This window comes from Arachis hypogaea, chromosome 3 (assembly GCF_003086295.3).
Source record: "Arachis hypogaea cultivar Tifrunner chromosome 3, arahy.Tifrunner.gnm2.J5K5, whole genome shotgun sequence".
NCBI classification, from domain to species: Eukaryota; Viridiplantae; Streptophyta; class Magnoliopsida; order Fabales; family Fabaceae; genus Arachis; species Arachis hypogaea.
The window spans coordinates 7,561,310-7,581,841 of record NC_092038.1 but is presented as its reverse complement, the minus strand read 5'-3'; the positions used below and the strand labels follow the sequence as shown (position 1 = coordinate 7,581,841).

Genomic DNA, 20,532 nt, shown 5'->3' with positions numbered 1-20,532 from the left:
CACCGTCGCACTATTTGGTCCGCTTCACACCTCCACAAATAGGGATCATCCCAAATATAGTATTTGGATTCGCTTTTCAGCTTATCCTTCTTGTTTTTGTCAAGATTAGGAGGGAAAGTGCGTGAAACCAAATAGTTTGCGATTGGGGCATACCAAGGAACCACTTCCGAGATTGCGTGCAAAGTATCTAAAGGAAAAGAGTCATTGATAGGGGTGGTGTCGCCTTTTGTGTGTTCGAGGTGACTTAAATGGTCCGCCACTAGGTTTTGGGAACCACTCCTATCTTTGATCTCCAAGTCAAATTCTTGTAACAAAAGCACCCAACGAATTAATCTCGGTTTTGATTCCTTTTTGGCCAACAAGTACTTTAGTGCTGCATGATCCGAGTACACTACAACCTTGGAACCAAGAAGGTAGGCTCAAAACTTGTCCAAAGCAAAAACGATAGCTAGTAGTTCCTTTTCGGTGGTAGTGTAGTTGGATTGGGCTCCATCTAATGTTTTGGAAGCATAAGCTATGACATAGGGAATCTTACCCTCGCGTTGTGCTAACGCGGCTCCTATCGCATAGTTCGAAGCATCACACATGATTTCAAAAGGTTGAGTCCAATTGGGGCGTCGCACTATAGGAGCTTGTGTCAATGCTACTTTGAGTTTGTCATATGCTTCCATACATTCCTTGCTCAGCTCAAATTCGGTGTCTTTTTGTAGTAATCGAGAGAGATGTAAGGCCACCTTACTAAAGTCTTTGATGAATCTCCTGTAAAATCCTGCATGTCCAAGAAAAGAACGGACTTCCCTCTCGGAGGAGGGGTAAGGTAAACTGGATATGACATTTATCTTTGCCGGATCTACGGAGATGCCTTCCTTTGATACTATGTGTCCCAAAACAATTCCTTGTTTGACCATGAAATGACATTTTTCAAAATTTAAAACAAGGTTTGTTTTGGTGCATCTCTCTAAGACTTTTTCAAGGTTACCTAAACAATGCTCAAATGAATCGCCATATACACTAAAGCCATCCATGAAAACTTCCATTGATTGCTCTAGAAAGTCCGCAAATAGGCTCATCCATGCATCTTTGGAACGTTGCCGGTGCATTGCATAGGCCAAATGGCATACGCTTGTAAGCATACGTCCCAAAGGGGCAAGTAAATGTGGTTTTTTCTTGGTCTTCTAGAGCAATATGAATTTGGAAGTATCCGGAGTAGCCATCAAGAAAACAATAATATGATTTACCGGCTAATCGATCAAGCATTTGATCAATAAATGGTAGTGGAAAGTGATCTTTTCTTGTGGCCGCATTCAATCTTCGGTAGTCTATGCATACTCTCCAAGAATTTTGCACTCTTGTTGCTATAAGTTCACCACTTTCGTTTTTGATTGTTGTCACTCCGGACTTTTTGGGCACCACTTGGACCGGGCTTACCCATTCACTATCCGAGATAGGATAGATGATGTTTGCTTCAAGTAGCTTAGTGACTTCTTTCTTTACCACCTCAAGAATGGTTGGATTAAGTCTCCTTTGAGGTTGTCGGACCGGTCTTGCTCCTTCTTCAAGGAATATGCGGTGCTCGCATACTTTGGGGCTTATTCCCACTAGATCCGCCAAACTCCACCCGATTGCCCTTTTGTTTTTTCTCAATACGTTTAGCAATTTTTCTTCTTGTTGAGGGGTTAGCTCTTGTGCAATTATCACGGGTAGCTCTTGTGCTTCATCAAGGTATGAGTACCTTAAGTGAGGTGGTAGTGGCTTCAATTCCATCTTTTTGTCATTCCTTGAAGTTTGAGTTTGTGTGGTGTTTAGTTCGCTTGACTTTTCATTTGCTTCTTCAACCATATACTTCTCATCTAACTTTGCTAGATGTACTTCGGCCACTATGTTATCGATTGGATCACACCGAAACAAAGAGTGGTTCTCCGGTGGATGCTTCATTGCTTCCTCTAGGCTAAAGCTTACAATTCTCCCATCTATTTCAAATGAGTAGTTCCCCGAGTAAGCATCAAGTTTAAATCTAGAAGTTCTCAAGAATGGTCTTCCAAGTAGGATAGACGATGCTCTCTCGGTTTCGCTTGATGGCATTTCAAGGACATAGAAGTCAATCGGAAACACCAACCCTTTTATATTCACCAATACATCTTCCGCAACACCCGCTACGGTTATTATGCTTTTATCCGCTAGGACAAATCTTGCCGTCGACCTTTTTAGTGGTGGCAACTTCAATAGCCGGTAGACGGAGAGCGGCATGATGCTAACACATGCTCCGATGTCACACATGCAATCTCTAAATTGAACTCCATTGACTGTGCAAGTGACCATACAAGGGCCCGGATCATCACACTTCTCGGGTAGTGTTCCCATTAAAGCGGAGATAGAGCTCCCCAATGGAATGGTTTCCAATTCAAGAATTCTGTCCTTATGTATGCATAAGTCTTTGAGGAATTTGGCATATCTAGGAACTTGATGGATAGCATCAAAGAGGGGGATGGTTACCTCAACTTTCTTGAACATTTCTACCATTTTGGGGTCGAGTTCTATGCGCTTTTTAGCTTTCTTTGCAAGTGTTGGAAATGGAAGTGGTTGAGCAACTTCTTCTTCCAAGGTTCTTTTGGCCTTGGTTGTCTCCCTTGTTGGTTGGACTTCATCCTCAACTATGGCTTGTGGTGTCTCCTCTTCCACTACCTCTTCTATATCTATTCTCTCCTCTTCTTGGGCGGTTGTGATAGGACTTGAGTCCTTTGCTTCCTTCTCTTTTAGCTGCGTACCGGATCTAAGGGTGATGGCATTGATGCCCCCCTTTGGATTTGGTTGAGGTTGAGAGGGAATGACACTATGGATTGGGGGTTGAGGAGTAGGAGTTGATGGTGTATCCATGCGTGCAAGAAGAGCTTGTAGTGTAGAGGTGAGGCCGGTGAGGCCGGAAGCAAGTGTGTTTTGTAGTTCCTTTTGGCCTTGGATAATGGTTCGGAGTGTTTCATCTTGGTTGGAGGGGGTGGTTGCATATGTGAGTTGAGGAGCTTGTGATTGGTTGGGTGGTGGTCTTTGATGTGGTGGTTGATATGTTTGGTAGTTTCTTTGTGGATTTTGTTGATTGTATGGTTGATTTTGTGAATTGTATGGTCGGTTTTGTGAGAAGTTTTGTGAGTTGTTACCCCATCTTTGACCTCCTCCATTGTTGTTGTTGTCCCTATTCCCTTGTTGATGGTTGTCTCTCCAATTTTGATTATTATGTCCACTTCCTTGGTTGTGGCCTCCTCCTCCTTGATAAGAGTACCCTTGGTTAGGATTACCGCCTTGGTAGTACCCTTGATTGGGGCGATCATAGAAATTGTGGGTAGCCGCCAAGGTGTTGTCTTCTTGAAGGCTTGGGCACTCATCCGTGTAGTGAGAGTAGCAAGAGCAAATGCCACATACTCTTTGAGGGACCAATTGTTGGTTGTGTTGTTGAGGTGGTGGAGGGTGTTGTTGTTGGTTCAATTGGAGTTGCTTTAAGATGGATGTCATCTCATTCAAGGATTGAGTTAAAGCGGTGGTTTCACTACTAGTTGATACCTCATTCACGGTCCTTGGACGGTTGACTCTTCGCCTCATATGTTGATTGGATTCGGCTAAGTCAATAATAAGTTGCCATGCCTCCTCCGCGGTTTTATATTTGGACAAAGAACCATTGCTAGAAGTGTCCAAGAAGGTTCTATCTTGCTCTCGCATCCCTTGACATATGTATCCAAGCAATACTTGAGTGTCGAGCATGTGATTAGGGCATGCATCTAGTAGTTTGCGAAACCGTTCCCAATACTCATAGAGTGGTTCCGTCTCACCTTGCACAATACAAGACATTTCCTTCCTTAGCCTATCCATCTTTTCCGGAGGTAGGAATTTATCCAAGAATCCCCTTCTAAGCAAGTCCCAATCGGAGGTAACTTCACTAGAGAGGGTGTAGAACCATTCTTTAGCCTTGTCCTCAAGAGAAAAAGGGAAAGCAAACAACCATATAGCAACTTCATCGGACCCTTCCCGTCTAGTAGTCGAGCATATGCGATGGAAGTCCTTGAGATGTCGAATAGGGTCTTGTGCGGGAAGCCCGTGAAACTTGGGTAGGAGGTTAATCAAAGCGGTCTTCAATTCAAAGTTCGCATTCAAGTTGGGGTGAGTTACATGAAGGGGTTGAAGGACATAATCCGGTGCACTCGCTTCCTTGATAGTAACTCTCCTCGGAGCATCCATGGTATTAGTACCTAGAACAAAAGAAGATTTGTTAGTGAAATTGATGGAAGTAGGATTAATGCCTTCTTTGAGTGACGGTTCAATGTTCACTTCTAATAAGGTGGTTGAGGTGGTGAAAGCCTCTTCCCCTTTTCCAAACTTAAGCCGCCTCCGAGCTTGTCTAATATGAAGCAAAGTTCGTTCTATTTCCGGATCAAAAGGGACTAAGCTCGGATTCGGTTGTGAACGCGTCATGCAATGAAGGGGAAATGAAATTCATTGTAACGAATGAGGGGTTAGTCACTTGAATTATTTACAATGAAATGCAACTATGTACATCTATACATGCTTAATCCAAACAATAACATGGCACACTAAGCAAATTCCCCGGCAACGGCGCCATTTTGACAAATGAATTTTTGTCGGTATAGAATTTATCAAGTGATCAATCGTAGTATAGTCTAAACCAACGCAAAATCCATCATCAAACAAATCTACAATCTATATCCGAGAGTACTAGTCTCCCGAGTCGTTCTCCCTTGGAATTGTCAAAGTATGCATCTTATTGATTTAGTAAGCCTTGTTGGAATTCTTTGAAGGTCTTAGCAAGTAATGAGAAACAAACAATCAATTATCAAAAGGACTTGGCTTAGGGTTGGCATTAGAATTCTTATCATTATAGTCCACTCAATGTTGACAACAATTAGGTCTTGCTCCATTTAGTTATCCCCCAAGTGTAAAGGAAAATCAAATGAAAACGATCAACTTGAGTCACAAGTTCTAGCTTCACCTCATGGGAATCTAGCTTTAGTGCACTCCAAGTCAATTAGCAATCCCTAACTCTAAATCAACCATTGATACAACTATTCAACTTACTCCAATGACCAAACCCTATGCCAAGTGTAAAAATTCTACTCCATAGCTAGTATTGACATTTTATCAAACATGTAATGAGCAAAAAGGAAGGTCATAGTAAAATGAAGAGGAAAGTAAAATTAAAGATATTGCAACACAAGGAATTAACAACAAGTATCAATGAACAACAATGAGGATCAAAATCTCAAAATATCAATGGAATCCAAAAATCATAGAGTTGAATCCTAGATCCTAGGAATTTTAGCAATTACAACTACAACTTGAAATTGGAAGAGAAAACCTATTACATGAACAAAGTGAAAGGAAAGTTGCAATGGATCTCACCAAGGAATGGAGAAAATCCAGAATTTTGATGAAGAAGAACCCTAGTAAGAACTTGAGTTCTCTCTCCTCTCTCTCCCAAAAATATCTAAAAACTAGAAAATGAACTAAGTGTCTTCAACCTTTGCCCCCTTGGTCCTCTTATGCCTTTTCCCGCCAAAGCACTCCTCAAAAGTTAGGATCTCTAACCAACTCCACGCCTGAGTCACGTGACTTCTAAAAAATCATACTCGAACATCGGCGCGTACGCGCAAGGTACGCATGCGCGTCATGGATGCGGTTTTGGAGTGTGCGCAGAGGCGGAACGTACGCGTGCGCGTCCATGAGGATCCTGGCTTAGCCGCTACTCAAGCTGGCTCGTGGCTTGGCTCTTAGTCTCGGCTTCACGTTGCTCTCATCCGCGCGGGCGCGTCAGGTGCGCGCACGCGCCCATGCGGAAATCTCCAAAGCTCAATTCTCATGCTTCTTTTCTTTGCACCCGTTTTCCTTCTCTTTTCCTGTCCATTCCTACTCTATATCCTGAATCCACTTAGCACACTAGTCATGGCATCGAATGGCATCAAGAGAAAAATAGAAATGTATCTATTTTAGTGCAGAATAAGCATGTTTTCATTCATGAAGCAAAACTAGTAAAGGAATGCAAACCCTTATATTTTCATGCAGAAAGTGTGTGAATTCATTAATAAACCCCTTTGAAATTAGCACAAGATAAACCCTCAAAATGGGGTTTGTCACGGCCCAGCCCCAACAACACACTTATTATTTAGAACAACAATTTCTATCATATTAGTAATCTCAAATCTTCCAATACTATCACACAATCGGTTGAAATCAAATGTGTTGTTTATAAATTCTAAATCTACTTTACTCAAATGCAACAATTGCAATTCCTTTATTCGCGTGTCCTTATTCATTTTTATGTAAACCATAGTAAATTATCACGTTTTACCATTTACACATAAACCGTGGCAGGTAAGCACGGCTTATGTACGAGACGCAATGTGCATAAATCGCGGTAAGTAACCAATATGCATGGAAAACGTGGATGGAAACCGTGTAAATTTTCCACGGTTTATGAGTAATTTGTGTGATCATAAAACCCTATAACTTACCACGGTTTATGCTTGGAGGTATATAAATACATAATCCGCGTTAAGTTATGACGGATTCATATGTGGAGAACCAAAATTTTTGAAACTCTGAGAGTTTGAGAGAGAATCCTGGGGAGTCTTTGTGGTGGTTTTCAGCCTTTGGGTGGTAGAGCCATGGAAGACGAAGCTCACATGTACCGATTAAATGGCATTGTGCATGTGGCTGGAAACATCAACCAAGAGGTTATTACTATTATTATAACTATTATTATTGTTATAATTATTATTATTGTTACTACTATTATTATAACTATTATTATTATTATAATTATTATTATTGTTATTATTAATTTTATTATTATTATTGTTATTGTTATTAATTTATTATTGTTGTTGTTGTTATTATTATTATTGTTATTATTGTTATTACTATTATTAGAGAAAATAGAAAACCAATATGAGAAACAAAAAATGTCGTGTTTCAGTTATGGATAAAGAATATATATGCTCAAGTTGTATGTTTATACTACATTTTTTAAATTAGATTTACTATTATTAATATTGCAAGTATGATGAGGATTATGTTTTGATGTGTGGCAAATTATATTTGTCGTTAATGAATCGTAAATTTTTTAGATTTCTTGAGTGTCGAAATAATTCCTTATCCACATGTTGCAGTCTACTAGGGTTATTACCTGTGTTAGGAGACAACAGAATATGCCTCTACACAAACGGATTATACCATATCTGGAGACCACGGACTTGTATCACTTGGCTAGGCTGAACAGTCAGTGATTCTGGGTTGATGAGCCTCTACTTAGCGCATTCGTTGAGAGGTGGCGCCCTGAGACCCACACCTTTCACATACCATTTGGGGAGTGCACTAGGGGTGTCAATGGGGCGGGGCGGGGGCGGGGGATGCCTCCCTGCTCCCCGTCCCCGCCCTCAAATTTTATCCCCGTCCCCGCCCCGTTCCCTGTCGTGGGAGAATAATTGCCCCCATCCTCATTCCCCACGTTCCCCGTGTTCCCCGCGGGTCCCCATTCCCCATCTGCTTATGTTGAACATTTATATGAAAATTACCATAAAAATTTAAAAAATATAAAAAAAATCACAAAATGTCAAAACAACACACAAACATATATATTTTATCCATGATTACAACTTACAAATAAAGAAATATAAAATCAAGTGATCATAGTTCATAAAACGAAATTTTAAAATACAACATCCATTCTTTAAAAAACCATAAAATAAAGTCTTCAACTTCCAACAAAAAACTTCATGTTCTCTGTTCAAATACAACACAAACATGAATATGTTAACATACATCATAAACAAGAATACCATATAATTAATAAGAATTGAAATAATAAAAAAATAATTACCTAAACTCTTAAATCTCCATATCCATCATATAGTCCCAAGGAATTGAAATTTTTGACCCTGATTTACCTATATTATATCAACCAACAATTTACGAGAGTTAAATTTAACATGAAATTGAACTTTAATATGAAATAAAATTTGAGTTATTAGTACTTTTACCTGAAGAGTGTATCCAATGCTGAGAAACAAATTATTAAGTGACTTTTTCGTTATTGTACTTTTCTAATTCAATATAATTAATCCCGCACCAGGAAATAGCATACTGCTAATTTGTGGCTCAGAAAATAAACTTCAGGAAAATAGTATGATCTTTAATGATTTCTATAATATAGAAAAATATCAAACATGTGATGTTATGGATTACATACAGTATGATCTTTAATGATTTCTATAATATAGAAAAATATCAAACATGTGATGTTATGGATTACATACACATGCAGTAACAGTTTATAGAGCTTGTGTTTTGGTCATTTTTTGAAGTCAGATTGCTTATTTTACATCTCTTAAGTAATCAATATTCTAAATATCTCACTTAGTATTTTTTGTTTTTCATCATCTCATTTTGGCCAGCTAACCTTTTAACCATTTCTAACTTCAGCTAATCAATCCAAATGCCAAGATAACTTAATTTGGAGGAACCACTGGGAACAATATATTCCAATTTCAGAATTACAAGAAAAAAAATCTATAGAGAAAATAATTAAAGACAAAACGCCCAAAAAAAAATATCTATGCTTTAACTTGGATTAAAACATAATTTCAAATTACTAATTACATCACTCTCAAGGATTGAAACCTATGTATTACTTTCTTCCAACCACATGCAATCAATCACATTTTGCACTGCAATGGGAGTTTTTTTAAATCCGTGTACATACATATTAAAGTCAGAAATTACAGTAGGTAAAAACTTAAGTTTAGAACTGACACTATACTGAATCCTAAGTGCAATCAAAACTCATAACTAACACTTACTACAACAAACAGAAAACCTGAAACTTGAGGCTTGAAACACACTTAATCCTTGTACTAAAGTAGCTCAACCAATAAATTAAGCACAATAAGAAGGTGAATCAGCTTTATGTTTAGTTGATTCATGTATCACCGTTTTAGGTTATAATTCAATATATAAATGGTGCAACAAATCAGAATTTTTCATTCTACAAAATATAAATTATTAATACAGAATAGCATAGTATAAACTCATCAACAGGCAACAGCTAATAAAATCAGAATTCAGAATTAATGGAATATAAAAAAAATTAAAGTATGAAAATAATGAAAAAAACAGCCACCAATTATCAGAAATTCATAGAACAAAATATCCATTAACAAAAAACAACAGCCACCAACTTCAAAAAATCAAAATCACCATCAAATTCATGAAAAAAGCAAAAACCTAAACTGAAATCCCAAAATAAAAGAAGAAAAGGAGAGAGTAGTGAATCTTACCAGGGATAAGAGAGAAATGGCTGAAGAGGTCAGAAACGCCGGTGACGAGAAGAGCGGCGAACGACGGGAAGAGAGCGAAAGGAACAGGGCGCACGGGGTGGTGCGGTGATGAAGCAGTATGGGCCGGCTGAAACGGACAGTGACGAGGCCGTGACGATGGTGGTCGGAGGTTGCTGGCTAGGAGCCTGGGATGACGGAGAGAATGCAGAGATGAAGGAGAGTTAGGGTTAACTGGGAACTCGGAGGTTGCGGCGCTCTCTGTTGGAAGTGGGAACTGGGAATTGGGAAGAGGAGTTAGGGACTTAGGGTTAACTTTTGTATATATATATATATATGTATATATATATATATATGTATATATATATATATATATGCAAAGTGAAATTACTTAAAAACCATAATAAAACTTAAATTCATAAGGATATTTAAGTAATTTAATATATTTGGAAATTGTGGGGAATACGGGGACGGGGACGGGGACGGGGATCCCCGCTCGGGTCCCCGCATCTGTTTCGGGGGAATTTTGTCCCCCATCCCCGTCCCCGCAGAAAAAATTCTCCGCCATCGGGGCCCCATTCGGGGTGGTCCCCGCGGGGATCCCCGCTTCCTGGGGATTTTTAACACCCCTAGAGTGCACTATCACTTTGCAAGATGTGGCATATCAGCTGGGTTTGCTCATCGATGGGGAGCCCGTTAGTGGGTGCCTGATTGACTTTGAGAATCTGATGGAGAATGGAAGACTAGCATGGGAGTGGTTTCGGGAGTTGTTTGGCAAGTTACCGCTGCCAAATAAAGTCAAGCAAATGACGGTTCACTTCACATGGTTCCATGAGAGGTTTCGGATTCTCCCAGCAGATGCCAGTGAAGAGACCGTGCGTATCTACGCCCGTGCTTATATTATGATGTTGTTGTCGTCTCAGCTGTTTGCGGACAAGAACGCAAACCGGGTTCAACTTCGCTGGTTGCCATATTTGGCATCGATGGAGGACTTGGGAAGATATAGCTGGGGCTCGGCTGCACTGGCCTGGTTGTATGGATGTCTATGTCGTGGGACAAACCGAAATGTTGTGAACTTGGCTGGGCCACTACAACTACTACAGTCTTGGATTTTTTGGAGGTTTCCCAGTCTCAGACCTAGTGGTTTTGATGTGTTTGGATTTCCGCTGCCATCCATGTATGGCTTATTATTTTGTGTGGATAACATGTTTAATTTGATGTGCTGTCGTTCCTAATGGATAGCTCACAATGAAACGTGTAAGTGGGCAACGTATCTGCCGACAACCGATGCAGGGGATTAAAGAGTGGTGTCAGCACGCCTTTGTTTGGATAGATTGCGTGATCGCGACGTGAGTCGTTTAGTTTTTGCTCTTAGAAGTATTTGTTCATGTTTACTGTGATGGTCTTATCTAACATTACATTCTCCGTAACAGTTTATGTGCTATTGCCTTCTGTTTTGCCATCCAAACCTTCTTGTAAATAGGCCTGAACCCATAATCGGCTTCTGTTGCTTGTTGCAAGACCTTTACCATTACCGCAGCATCCGCCCTAACCAACGGATAAATCCTCGTACAGATAACGTGGTAATCAAGCTGCCGGTAATCACTGAAAATGGAGGTGGCCAAGCAAATGTGCGGACCGTTGTACCTCCTAACCTCCCAAGTGCCCTTTCGTGCACGAAGCGATATGCGAATCAACTAGCTACAACCCTTTCCGAACTCCTTGCATTTCCCATGATACTTCAGATGATCCGACTCTAAGACTCTGTACTCAACACCTCGACGGATGCTATAGTCCTTCACACTCAAAACAGCTTCATCTTTATTCTGAAATGATTGCCCAATCTGAAACTCTATAGAAGAACCAACCCAATAGTAGCACCTCCGTCTGCCTGTTGCCCCAAAGCCTCCAAGTTTAGAGTGGAGAAGTGCAGAGGGTACTGCTGTGTGCCAGAACTTGAAGGGCCATACTGTGTATGTGGATTGACACCTGTGTCATTATCGCTGTCCCCAATTATATCTACATGCTCCTGGTCAAAATCATCGTCCCGCATTGCATTCTCAACTCGATCAGGTTCCCCGAACCCTTGATCATCGTGAATAATGCCCCGACCAGTATCCACCTCAAATGTCTGCTGCGAACCACATGATTCTCGAACAGTACAAAAGCAACTGCCTCCGTTCGATCTAAATCAGCCGCAAAGGAAGGGGATGCAACCTGCGAAACAGTTGGTGCGGCCGCAGGCATCGAACTAGACGCATCACCCACGACAGTTGAGCTATGAACCAGAGCTGATGCCCCAGAACTATCGACATCAGCCTCCAACTTCGCATACAGCTCGTGTATTCTGACCTCTGGAAAACTCCTAACACAATGAAACAGAACCCGAATATCTTCATCGGCCACTATCACAAACGTATCATACTTAACACCGGTCGACACAACTGCGATCGGAATCTTATAGAATAGCTTCTTCACCCACTTGCTCCCAAATATCCCAAGCTTCTGCAAGATGCTGTTCTTTACATCTGACAAAGTGCTTGATGAACTGATAAATACACTCAACGGTTCTCTGTCAGTGAACTTCACACAGTATTTTTTGCTTCTTTGAATTTTTCCAAAGCAATGCACTAAGACAAGAAAACTCTCTTTCTCACTTGCCATTGTGAAAATGCTCCTTAACAACTTGAATCTCATATATATAGAATTTTTCTCTTCATAAACCGTGGCAAATAACAAATTTTTTTGCATTTACATATCCCTTCATAAATCGTGGCAAGTAACAGGGTTTTATGATCAAAGTTCTCTCTTCATAATCCATGGTTACTTACCGCGGTTTATGCACATTGTGTCTCATACATATACAGTGCTTATCTGCCATGGTTTATATGTAAATGGTAAAACGTGATAACTTACCACGGTTTACATAATAATGAATCAGGACACGCAAGGAAAGAAATTACAATTATTGCATTTGAATAAATATTTCTCTCTTTTATTTTATTTAAGTAAATTGCCCCAAATATAATAGAAATAAAATAGTTTACTTTAATAAATACACAACAAAATGCATTGAAAATTTTAATTTTGTATCGTTTTCTATAAAAAAAAAATTTAATTGGTAACTTTATCATGTACCTTAAAAACACATGTTAACTAAATCCTTAGAATAATACTTACTCTAAAATTTCATTTAATTAATCACACATAATTTATAATCAAATCTACAATCAACTCAAATCTGTATTACATGAAAAATAAACACACATTACATTTATCTGAAATCGAACAAATTTGCTATGCACTACCAACTAAAATAACAATAGTCATTCTTGTATAGAATCGAACATTTTCAAAAATTTATTCTACATTACATTAGGTCCGATTCGTTGAAATTTTTTGTTTCAAAAATTTGACTAACATAATTCAAAACAATTTTGTGAAGCCAACTACCAAAAAGTCCATCGCTGATGTCTCTTAAAGGTTTTAGTAAAAAAAAAAGGTCGCAAAGCCCAGCTGAACAGCCCAATTTTTGTGGCAAATAAGATAATGTTTTACCCCCAAAAAATATTTAAACGCTACTTACATAATATTCATGTATTATATTTTCACTACAAACACACCAATAAAAAATGGGACTTTCCTATTGCAGGTTTTACCATTCTCCTTGTTGCACGAGCTTGTTAGCCATATCATCACGTGTCAAAGTCAAATGATGCCTCTTCTGAATGAATACTTCCCAAAACTCACCGCATTGCATTTTATGGTATGGTTTGTTTGTTTTTCCAGAAAAAAAGATAAAATAGAATGAACTGAATATATGATTATTATTGACTCATTGAGTCATTGTTATTCGGAGAATTCCTTCATAGTGAAATAGTACCGGGACATTGGTTGGTACCTAGTATTAAAACTTATTGAGATCCATGATCACAATCATTCACTTGTAGAAAAAATAAATCATTCACTTGTATGAAAAAAGGAAGAAAAAGGCCCCACGAGTTTGCTCGTGGTTTAAGATTGAAGGCTGCTATATTAGTTACTTACTGGTTATTAAGTAGTACTTCTTATTAATTAAGGAGTATTAATTATTATTTTTGGTATTTGGACTTTGGAGTATTAATTATTAAATTTAATAATTTGGTACAAGAGAAACAGCTTCCGTGATCACAATTGAAAAAAAGTAAAATTTGAAAGGGACTGGCTGACTCACTCACAACCCTTTGATAAAAGGTAATTTCATGACGCAAAAACATCAATTGTTAATCCATCGCCACGTGTCCAATTTTGCTATTTTGTACCAAACACGTTCGCATATAGTGTATAGTAGCGCTAGCACCAGTGAATTAAAAAAAGCCTATGGCATAATACAAATATTAAATATTAAAAATATTAAAATATTCACTACCTCATCACCAACGCTAACGTGATGGAAACTGGAAAACTTCATCTACACACAATGTCAGATTTGTCTGCGTGTTCTTTTCCCCTGCGTAGCGCTCCATCGACGATAACACTTTCGTAACCACTCTCCACCGTCCGATCAAGTCTGCACTGAAAAACAAAGTGCAAAAGCACAAAACTAACGCCAAAATGGAAGAATGTGTTGCGTCGAGAACCGTGCCCACGGTTTTCCAAGATGAAATAGTGAAAAACAAACCATCTTAATTTTCTCTACAAAATTTAAGTAGGATGAAAAAATATGTAAAAAGTTAGAAAAGTAAATAAATAAATTCATTTTCGATATTGTGCACAGATTATTTTTCCCACCTTCCACTAACACACAACCCGATGAACAGTTAACCGCCGTTTGGTGTTTTCCCCCGCAAGGTTAATATTTCCCTCCAGAGTTATCCAACTGGAAGACGCCACGTCAACCATACGGACACGTAGGAAGATGAAAGAACCAACAAACGTTATTAAGAAGGGTGGACCCCACGGAAAAGAGGGCGTGTCGGGTTCTTAACCCTGCTGTTACGGAAAGACAGTGCTGCCTGCAAACGGCGTCTTCTTTTTTTGGTGTCTTTTCGGCCCCTCCTTACTCCTTTCCCTTACCCATCAAAATCATCATCATCACCACCACCACAACTAAACACTCTCATTCAGACAAAAAAAGGGCAAGAAAGTGGATAATAGAAACAGAATAGAAAAGAATAGAATGTATGTGTGAAGTGTGAACCGAACAACAAGAATTGAGAGTGTCTCATTGTTTCATAAACGGTTTCCATTTTCTTTTTCTGTTAGCTGTTACTGTTTTTGGTGTTGCATACTGTGCGAGTCAAATGTAGGTTACTTACTTAGATCTGAGTGAGAATCCGGTTTGTTATTTTGTTTTTTGGGAGGAATGGGGAGCGTTTCTTCTGAAGATGGTTCCGACCAGCAAAGTGACCGTTGCGGCAGTTACAGTCTCAGTGCTGACGTCAGCGAGTCCGAGAGTTGCAGCAGCTTCTGTGGACGTCATTTTGACGCCGACGGTGGAGCTTCCAGCTCCGCCAACTTGTCTCCGCGTCCTGTCGGTGGAGCTGCTGTTCCCGCCGGCGGCCACTTTCACTTTCCGTCGCAGGTCATGCTTCCCGTCATAGGAGGAAAAGACGTGGTGGTTTGGGATCACAAGCCAGAGAAAAGAGACCTTGATTTGTCAGGTACCTCATAGCTTATGAGTTAATTTTGCGTTAGATTTGCTACATTTGTTTTTTCTTTTTGTAATTTCGAGAATTTTGAAAGCATTTTCGTTATACAGAAGTGGAAATGATGAAGGAGAGGTTTGCTAAACTGCTTCTTGGAGAGGACATGTCTGGTGGAGGAAAAGGAGTATGCACGGCCCTTGCAATCTCTAATGCAATAACCAATCTCTCTGGTTAGTATTGCTCTTATATACAAATCTCTTTGTTTTAGGTCTAAATTCTAGAGATGTGACTTGAATTTGTTGATGGTATTGCATACATAAAAATGGTAGCAACTGTGTTTGGCGAGTTATGGAGGTTAGAGCCGCTGGCACCTCAGAAGAAGGCCATGTGGCGTAGGGAAATGGAGTGGCTTCTATGTGTGAGTGATTCCATTGTGGAGCTTGTGCCTTCTGTGCAGCAGTTCCCCGGTGGCGGAACCTATGAGGTCATGGCGACGCGGCCTCGATCCGATTTGTACATCAATCTACCGGCTCTGAAGAAGCTAGATGGAATGCTGCTTGGTATGCTTGATGGATTTCAGGATACAAAGTTTTGGTATGTTGATAGGGGAATACTATTGGGTGATTCCAAGGAATGTGATGATGCATATTCGCCCGGAAGGGGTAGGACTTCCGTTAGGCAAGAGGAGAAATGGTGGCTTCCATCTCCTAAGCTTCCACCAAATGGATTGTGCGAGGATGATAGGAAAAGGCTGCAGCAGTGCAGGGATTGTACAAATCAGATATTAAAGGCTGCCATGGCAATCAACAGTTCCGTTCTTGCTGAAATGGAAATTCCTGGTGCATACATTGAATCATTACCAAAGGTAAATATTGTCTTTTCATTTGTATATGTGATGGTTACTAATTACATTGTTTTACTTCACTTTTTCTTGACTGTAACATATCATATATGATTTGACTCACGTCAAATCTAGTACATATTTGAGGACTAAATATAACAACATTCGTAGTGCTGTTCAAGTACTGAAATCATATCAAAGGCATTTAGTAATTTCTTGCATTTGGGTGGGAATGTTGCCGGAAATTTACTGTGTTCTCTTTTATGACATCTAATGCAGAATGGAAAAGCTTGTCTGGGGGAGATAATCTATAGATACATTACTGCTGATCAATTCTCTCCTGAATGTCTTCTTGATTGCCTGGATCTATCTTCAGAGCATCACACTCTGGATGTAGCTAATAGAATTGAGGCTGCCGTTCATGTATGGAGGTTGAAGGACCACAAGAAACATCTAAATACAGTTAAAGCCAGACGCTCCTGGGGTGGAAAGGTGAAGGGCCTTGTTGCTGATGGTGGTGGTGATAAGAACCATTCTTTAGCCCAACGAGCTGATACCCTTCTGCAAAGCTTGAAACACAGATTTCCGGGGCTCCCTCAAACTGCACTAGACATGGCCAAGATACAATATAATAAGGTATGATAGTTGGCTTGACCGTTGCTTTCTTTAGGTGGAAATAATTAAACTAAGCATGTTTTGAGGTATATTATCTGAATCTATATATTTTATTGAACTCATAATCTATTTTGTTGACGCGACCAATGCAGTGATGAGAAGGTCTTTTGGTTATTCTAGTTAGCCCACACAATTTTGAGCAATCATTGGGAAAATTTATGAAGAACTATTATGTTTTCTTTACTTGAGTAATTAGTGAAGGATGTAAAGAGTTTCCCACTGTTGTCCAATCAATAACTCTGGATTTTTTCTTTTCCTTGCAGGATGTAGGACAGTCTATTCTTGAGAGTTATTCCAGGGTCATGGAAAGCTTGGCGTTCAACATAATGGCAAGGATTGATGATGTCCTTTATGTTGATGATTCCATAAAGCGATGCGCAGCTGCAGAGTCTATCTCTCTTTTCAACCGGGGAGGTTTCGGTGGTCTTCCAATCCAGAAAAGAATGACTCCAAGTCCCTTCTCAATTCAACACACCCCATATGCCTCTCCTCCATTTGCAACCCCATCATTTTGTTCATCCTCACCCATTACCGGTAGCCCTTGCAGTCCAAGAAGGATGCATACTGCGAAGAGGAATGGACTAAAGGACACAACAGATTCTACTAAGTCCGAAAAGGCAGCCTCGGCCGAATTTGAGAGGGTCTGGTCATACACAGGGAACCTTAGTGCAAGAAGAATGTCTAGTGATGCTCCAGAAAGAGACTGAGTTAAAAAATCAACTGTCTTTAAAAACTGGATCTGGCTAAAGGCTTTAGGTCCCATTCCCTTGTATATGAGGGTCTAATTTTTGTATATTCTTAGTTCTTAGGTAGTATTTGTAGGATTATGATGGATCATATTATTATGCCAAGGAATCATCATTCTGAAAGATCCCCTCCTAACATGCTATTGGATAATGCCTAATGCCAAAACCAATTCAAGATTGACCATAACAGTTGAATATTGGAATTTGACAAGGGCTGAACAGTGAACAGCTATAAAGATGAGTAGTTAGTCTCAAAATTAAGCTGTTTTAATGTGAGAAACTTAAAACTAATTTAGCTTAGTATGGAATTCTTCAAATGAAAGCAATTGACAAGCTTCCAAATATAGTGATTTAGTACAAGTCAAAGAAGATATTTGATTAAGACGGTTGTAAACCTCACTATGTGAGAATAGCTTCATGATTAGGCTAATAAATCTTTTGACCACGAATCCCATTAAGCAATGCAATCTAGCAATAGATATGTGCCAAGAAACCAGATCATGAATCATACTTTTAGAAAGGAATATGGAATGATTGGAATCTAAACAACCCCAACACACACACCTAATGGCATCGCTTCCTTCGTGCTATAATGACAACACTGGTGGTTCTAGCTTTTAATTTTGGTCAGGACTGGTAGATTTTTTTGGCTGACAATGTAGCTTTACTTTCATTTGGAATTTGATTCATATCATAAATTGCTCTTGGCGTTGAAGATTTTCTCTCCTCAGAGATTACTACCATTATTAGACATGCATTATAGAATGTATGAGGCATCAGGAGCACTGGAGAAGGAGTAAATGAACCCCATGTCCATTAATTCTAGGTCTTGTCCCCAAAAAGAAGTGATCTATAATAACAGCTTTCTCTTTAACAAATCTTAGGTAGGTTACATTGCCCTTTCTCATGTAAAGGGAAAATTGCATTAACTATAATAGCAGCAATGCATGTGGCATGATGGATTTGGACCACATTGTACCATTGAAACAAATTAATATATCAGTATTGTAAAACTATTAAAAATTTAAAATATAATAAATAACCTGTTATGTTAGAACTTAGAAGCAATGAAGCAAAGCACACTACATTTTTTTAGAGTATATAGTGCCGTCCAAATAATACAATGAGAGCTGCCATACTCTTTCACAAACCAACCAACAAAACCTTTATGTAATGTTTCTATAGACGTTATGCGAACAAAATTTCACGTAACTTTGCAGATTCTATTTAGTGTGTACAAGGCACAAAGACAGAGAGGTTGGTAGTGACAAAACTTTATGTTAGCACGGTTATGGACTATTTGTGATGTAAACTGCTTCATGGATTGGAATTGTTTTCCCTACAAATACTAATGCAGTTGCTTGTGTTGTCTCTGTATATCAAAGTCCTTCCAAAGCTACACTAGAGATATGGGCCATACATTGAGACAAATAGGACAGAGGTATTTATGGTGATTATAACATATAACTAAGTCCTTTATGATTTTTATGTAACAAACTGAAAACTTATTGGGAAATTAGGAGTTAATAGTGAATTCGGTCCTAAAATTTAAGGTCGGATTCAATTTGATCTTTAAAATTTTAATGAATTTAAATTGGATCTTATAATTTATAATTGTAATTCGTATTTGTCTTTGAACTGATTTTTGTTATAGACATGTTAATTTGATATATTAACTTGCTGTCGTTTGGATTCTTTGTTCAGATTCCATGTGATTAAGACCTATTAGAGCTTTTAGAAGTTTCATTGTTGCTCCAGAGTTTCAAAATTTTCAAATTGAACTTATTATTGTCGTCTTTGTGAGGATGTTGGGAGTCCATGAAATTTATAGGAGGTCTGGTAGATCTTAGTCACATAAAATTTAGGAGAGAAGTCTAAATCTTAACAAATTAATGTGCAAAATCAACATGTCATTCGTAGAAAGTTATTATTGTAAAATTTGGAGTTCAAATTAAGTCAATTGTAATTTTAGGTTGGGATGTTCAAATCCAAACCGATCCAAATTAAATTGCTTGTCCAATTCAATTCAAATCGAAAACGGATTAAAACCGCACTAATTTGGATTTGATTGGATTCAATTTTTTGTAAACCGCTTGATTGGATCGAATTTCTAATATACTTTTCATAACCGATCTAATCCAATTCAAACCGCATAATGTGCGATGATATTATTTTATTATTATATTTACAATTATACTGATAACATGTTCAATTTTTTATACATTTTTATATTATTCATGTATTATTATTATTTAAGAAATATTTTATGTTCAAATGTGATTTATTTATTTATTTATTTTAACTAACTTATAATTTTATTTTTATTGTTATATTATTGTTGATTTTTTAAAATATTGTTAAGATTTGTTACATATATTTAATTTTTTTTAATTTACAAAACAATAAATTTAATTTAATTCAAATAACTTAAAATTGGATCAGATCGAATTTTTTTAAAATAAGTCATTTAATTTAAACTGTACCATAAATAAAATTAATATTCGAATAGAATAAATTTTTAACTCAATATCGATGCAAATTGCATTGGGAATACCCTTAATTTTAGAGATAATTTAAATTCAACCTCAAATTGCGGGACCTAATCTTAGTTGTAAGAAATAGAGTTCTTATATATTTATATGTAATCAGCCAAACACAAAAACCATAGGAAATTCTATGGAGTCTTTTTGAGTAACGTTAGGTGAAATCTTCAATCAAGTGCGTTTTTTGTTATATTTAATGCATGAAAAATATAAAAGAATAATTAACAACTTTTGATATTTTTTTATAGTATTTGAACTAATATTCTTAGAGCGCATGATATATCAACATCAATAATAAATTAATAATGGGATGTAAAATAGACCGCAGTCTCTTTCTGGGTGTCTTTGCTAAAATAACAATTAATGCCACCTTTAATAATTTAATTTAATATTGTTGAAGAAAGGCTGTAAAATGAAAACCAATCACTGTCCTTTTAGAAGTCAGATTTTGCTTATACAATGATATGCCATATTCATTAACCGTGGAGTTTAGAGAATTATCTTAGTTTGCTTAACGGTGACAAGAATTAATATAATAAAGTTATTCTTAATTAAGGGGATAAAACGTCAAAAATATCGAATGATAGTAACACTATTTAATCCAGTTGCGTCCAATAACTGTGGAGTTAGAGGATAATAAATTAAAAATAAGGACAATTTACTTATATAAAATAAATTTTGAAATTTTTATTTGATTATAACAATTGTAAATTTGTTTTGTGAATGTCTTGTTTCACTTTTTATATAATCCGTAGAAGTTAACCACGA

The 20,532-nt window shown here is 38.0% G+C and overlaps 1 protein-coding gene across 1 annotated transcript; it reads left to right on the top strand.

The window, feature by feature from the left end:
- Nucleotides 1-14,283: 14,283 nt before the first annotated feature.
- Nucleotides 14,284-17,344, top strand: LOC112789231 (rop guanine nucleotide exchange factor 1). Its single transcript, XM_025831040.3, has 5 exons — nt 14,284-14,974; nt 15,073-15,189; nt 15,289-15,824; nt 16,080-16,436; nt 16,739-17,344. The coding sequence occupies exons 1-5, from the start codon at nt 14,677-14,679 to the stop codon at nt 17,180-17,182; spliced, it is 1,752 nt and encodes a 583-aa protein (XP_025686825.1). The 5' UTR covers nt 14,284-14,676; the 3' UTR covers nt 17,183-17,344.
- The last annotated feature ends 3,188 nt before the right edge of the window (nt 17,345-20,532 follow it).

Coding starts and splice junctions, on each gene's coding strand:
- LOC112789231 (XM_025831040.3), top strand. CDS start 14,677: ATGGGGAGCGTTTCTTCTGAAGATGGTTCCGACCAGCAAAGTGACCGT. Junction 15,190..15,288: donor TGCAATAACCAATCTCTCTG/GTTAGTATTGCT, acceptor TAAAAATGGTAG/CAACTGTGTTTGGCGAGTTA. Junction 16,437..16,738: donor CCAAGATACAATATAATAAG/GTATGATAGTTG, acceptor TTTTCCTTGCAG/GATGTAGGACAGTCTATTCT.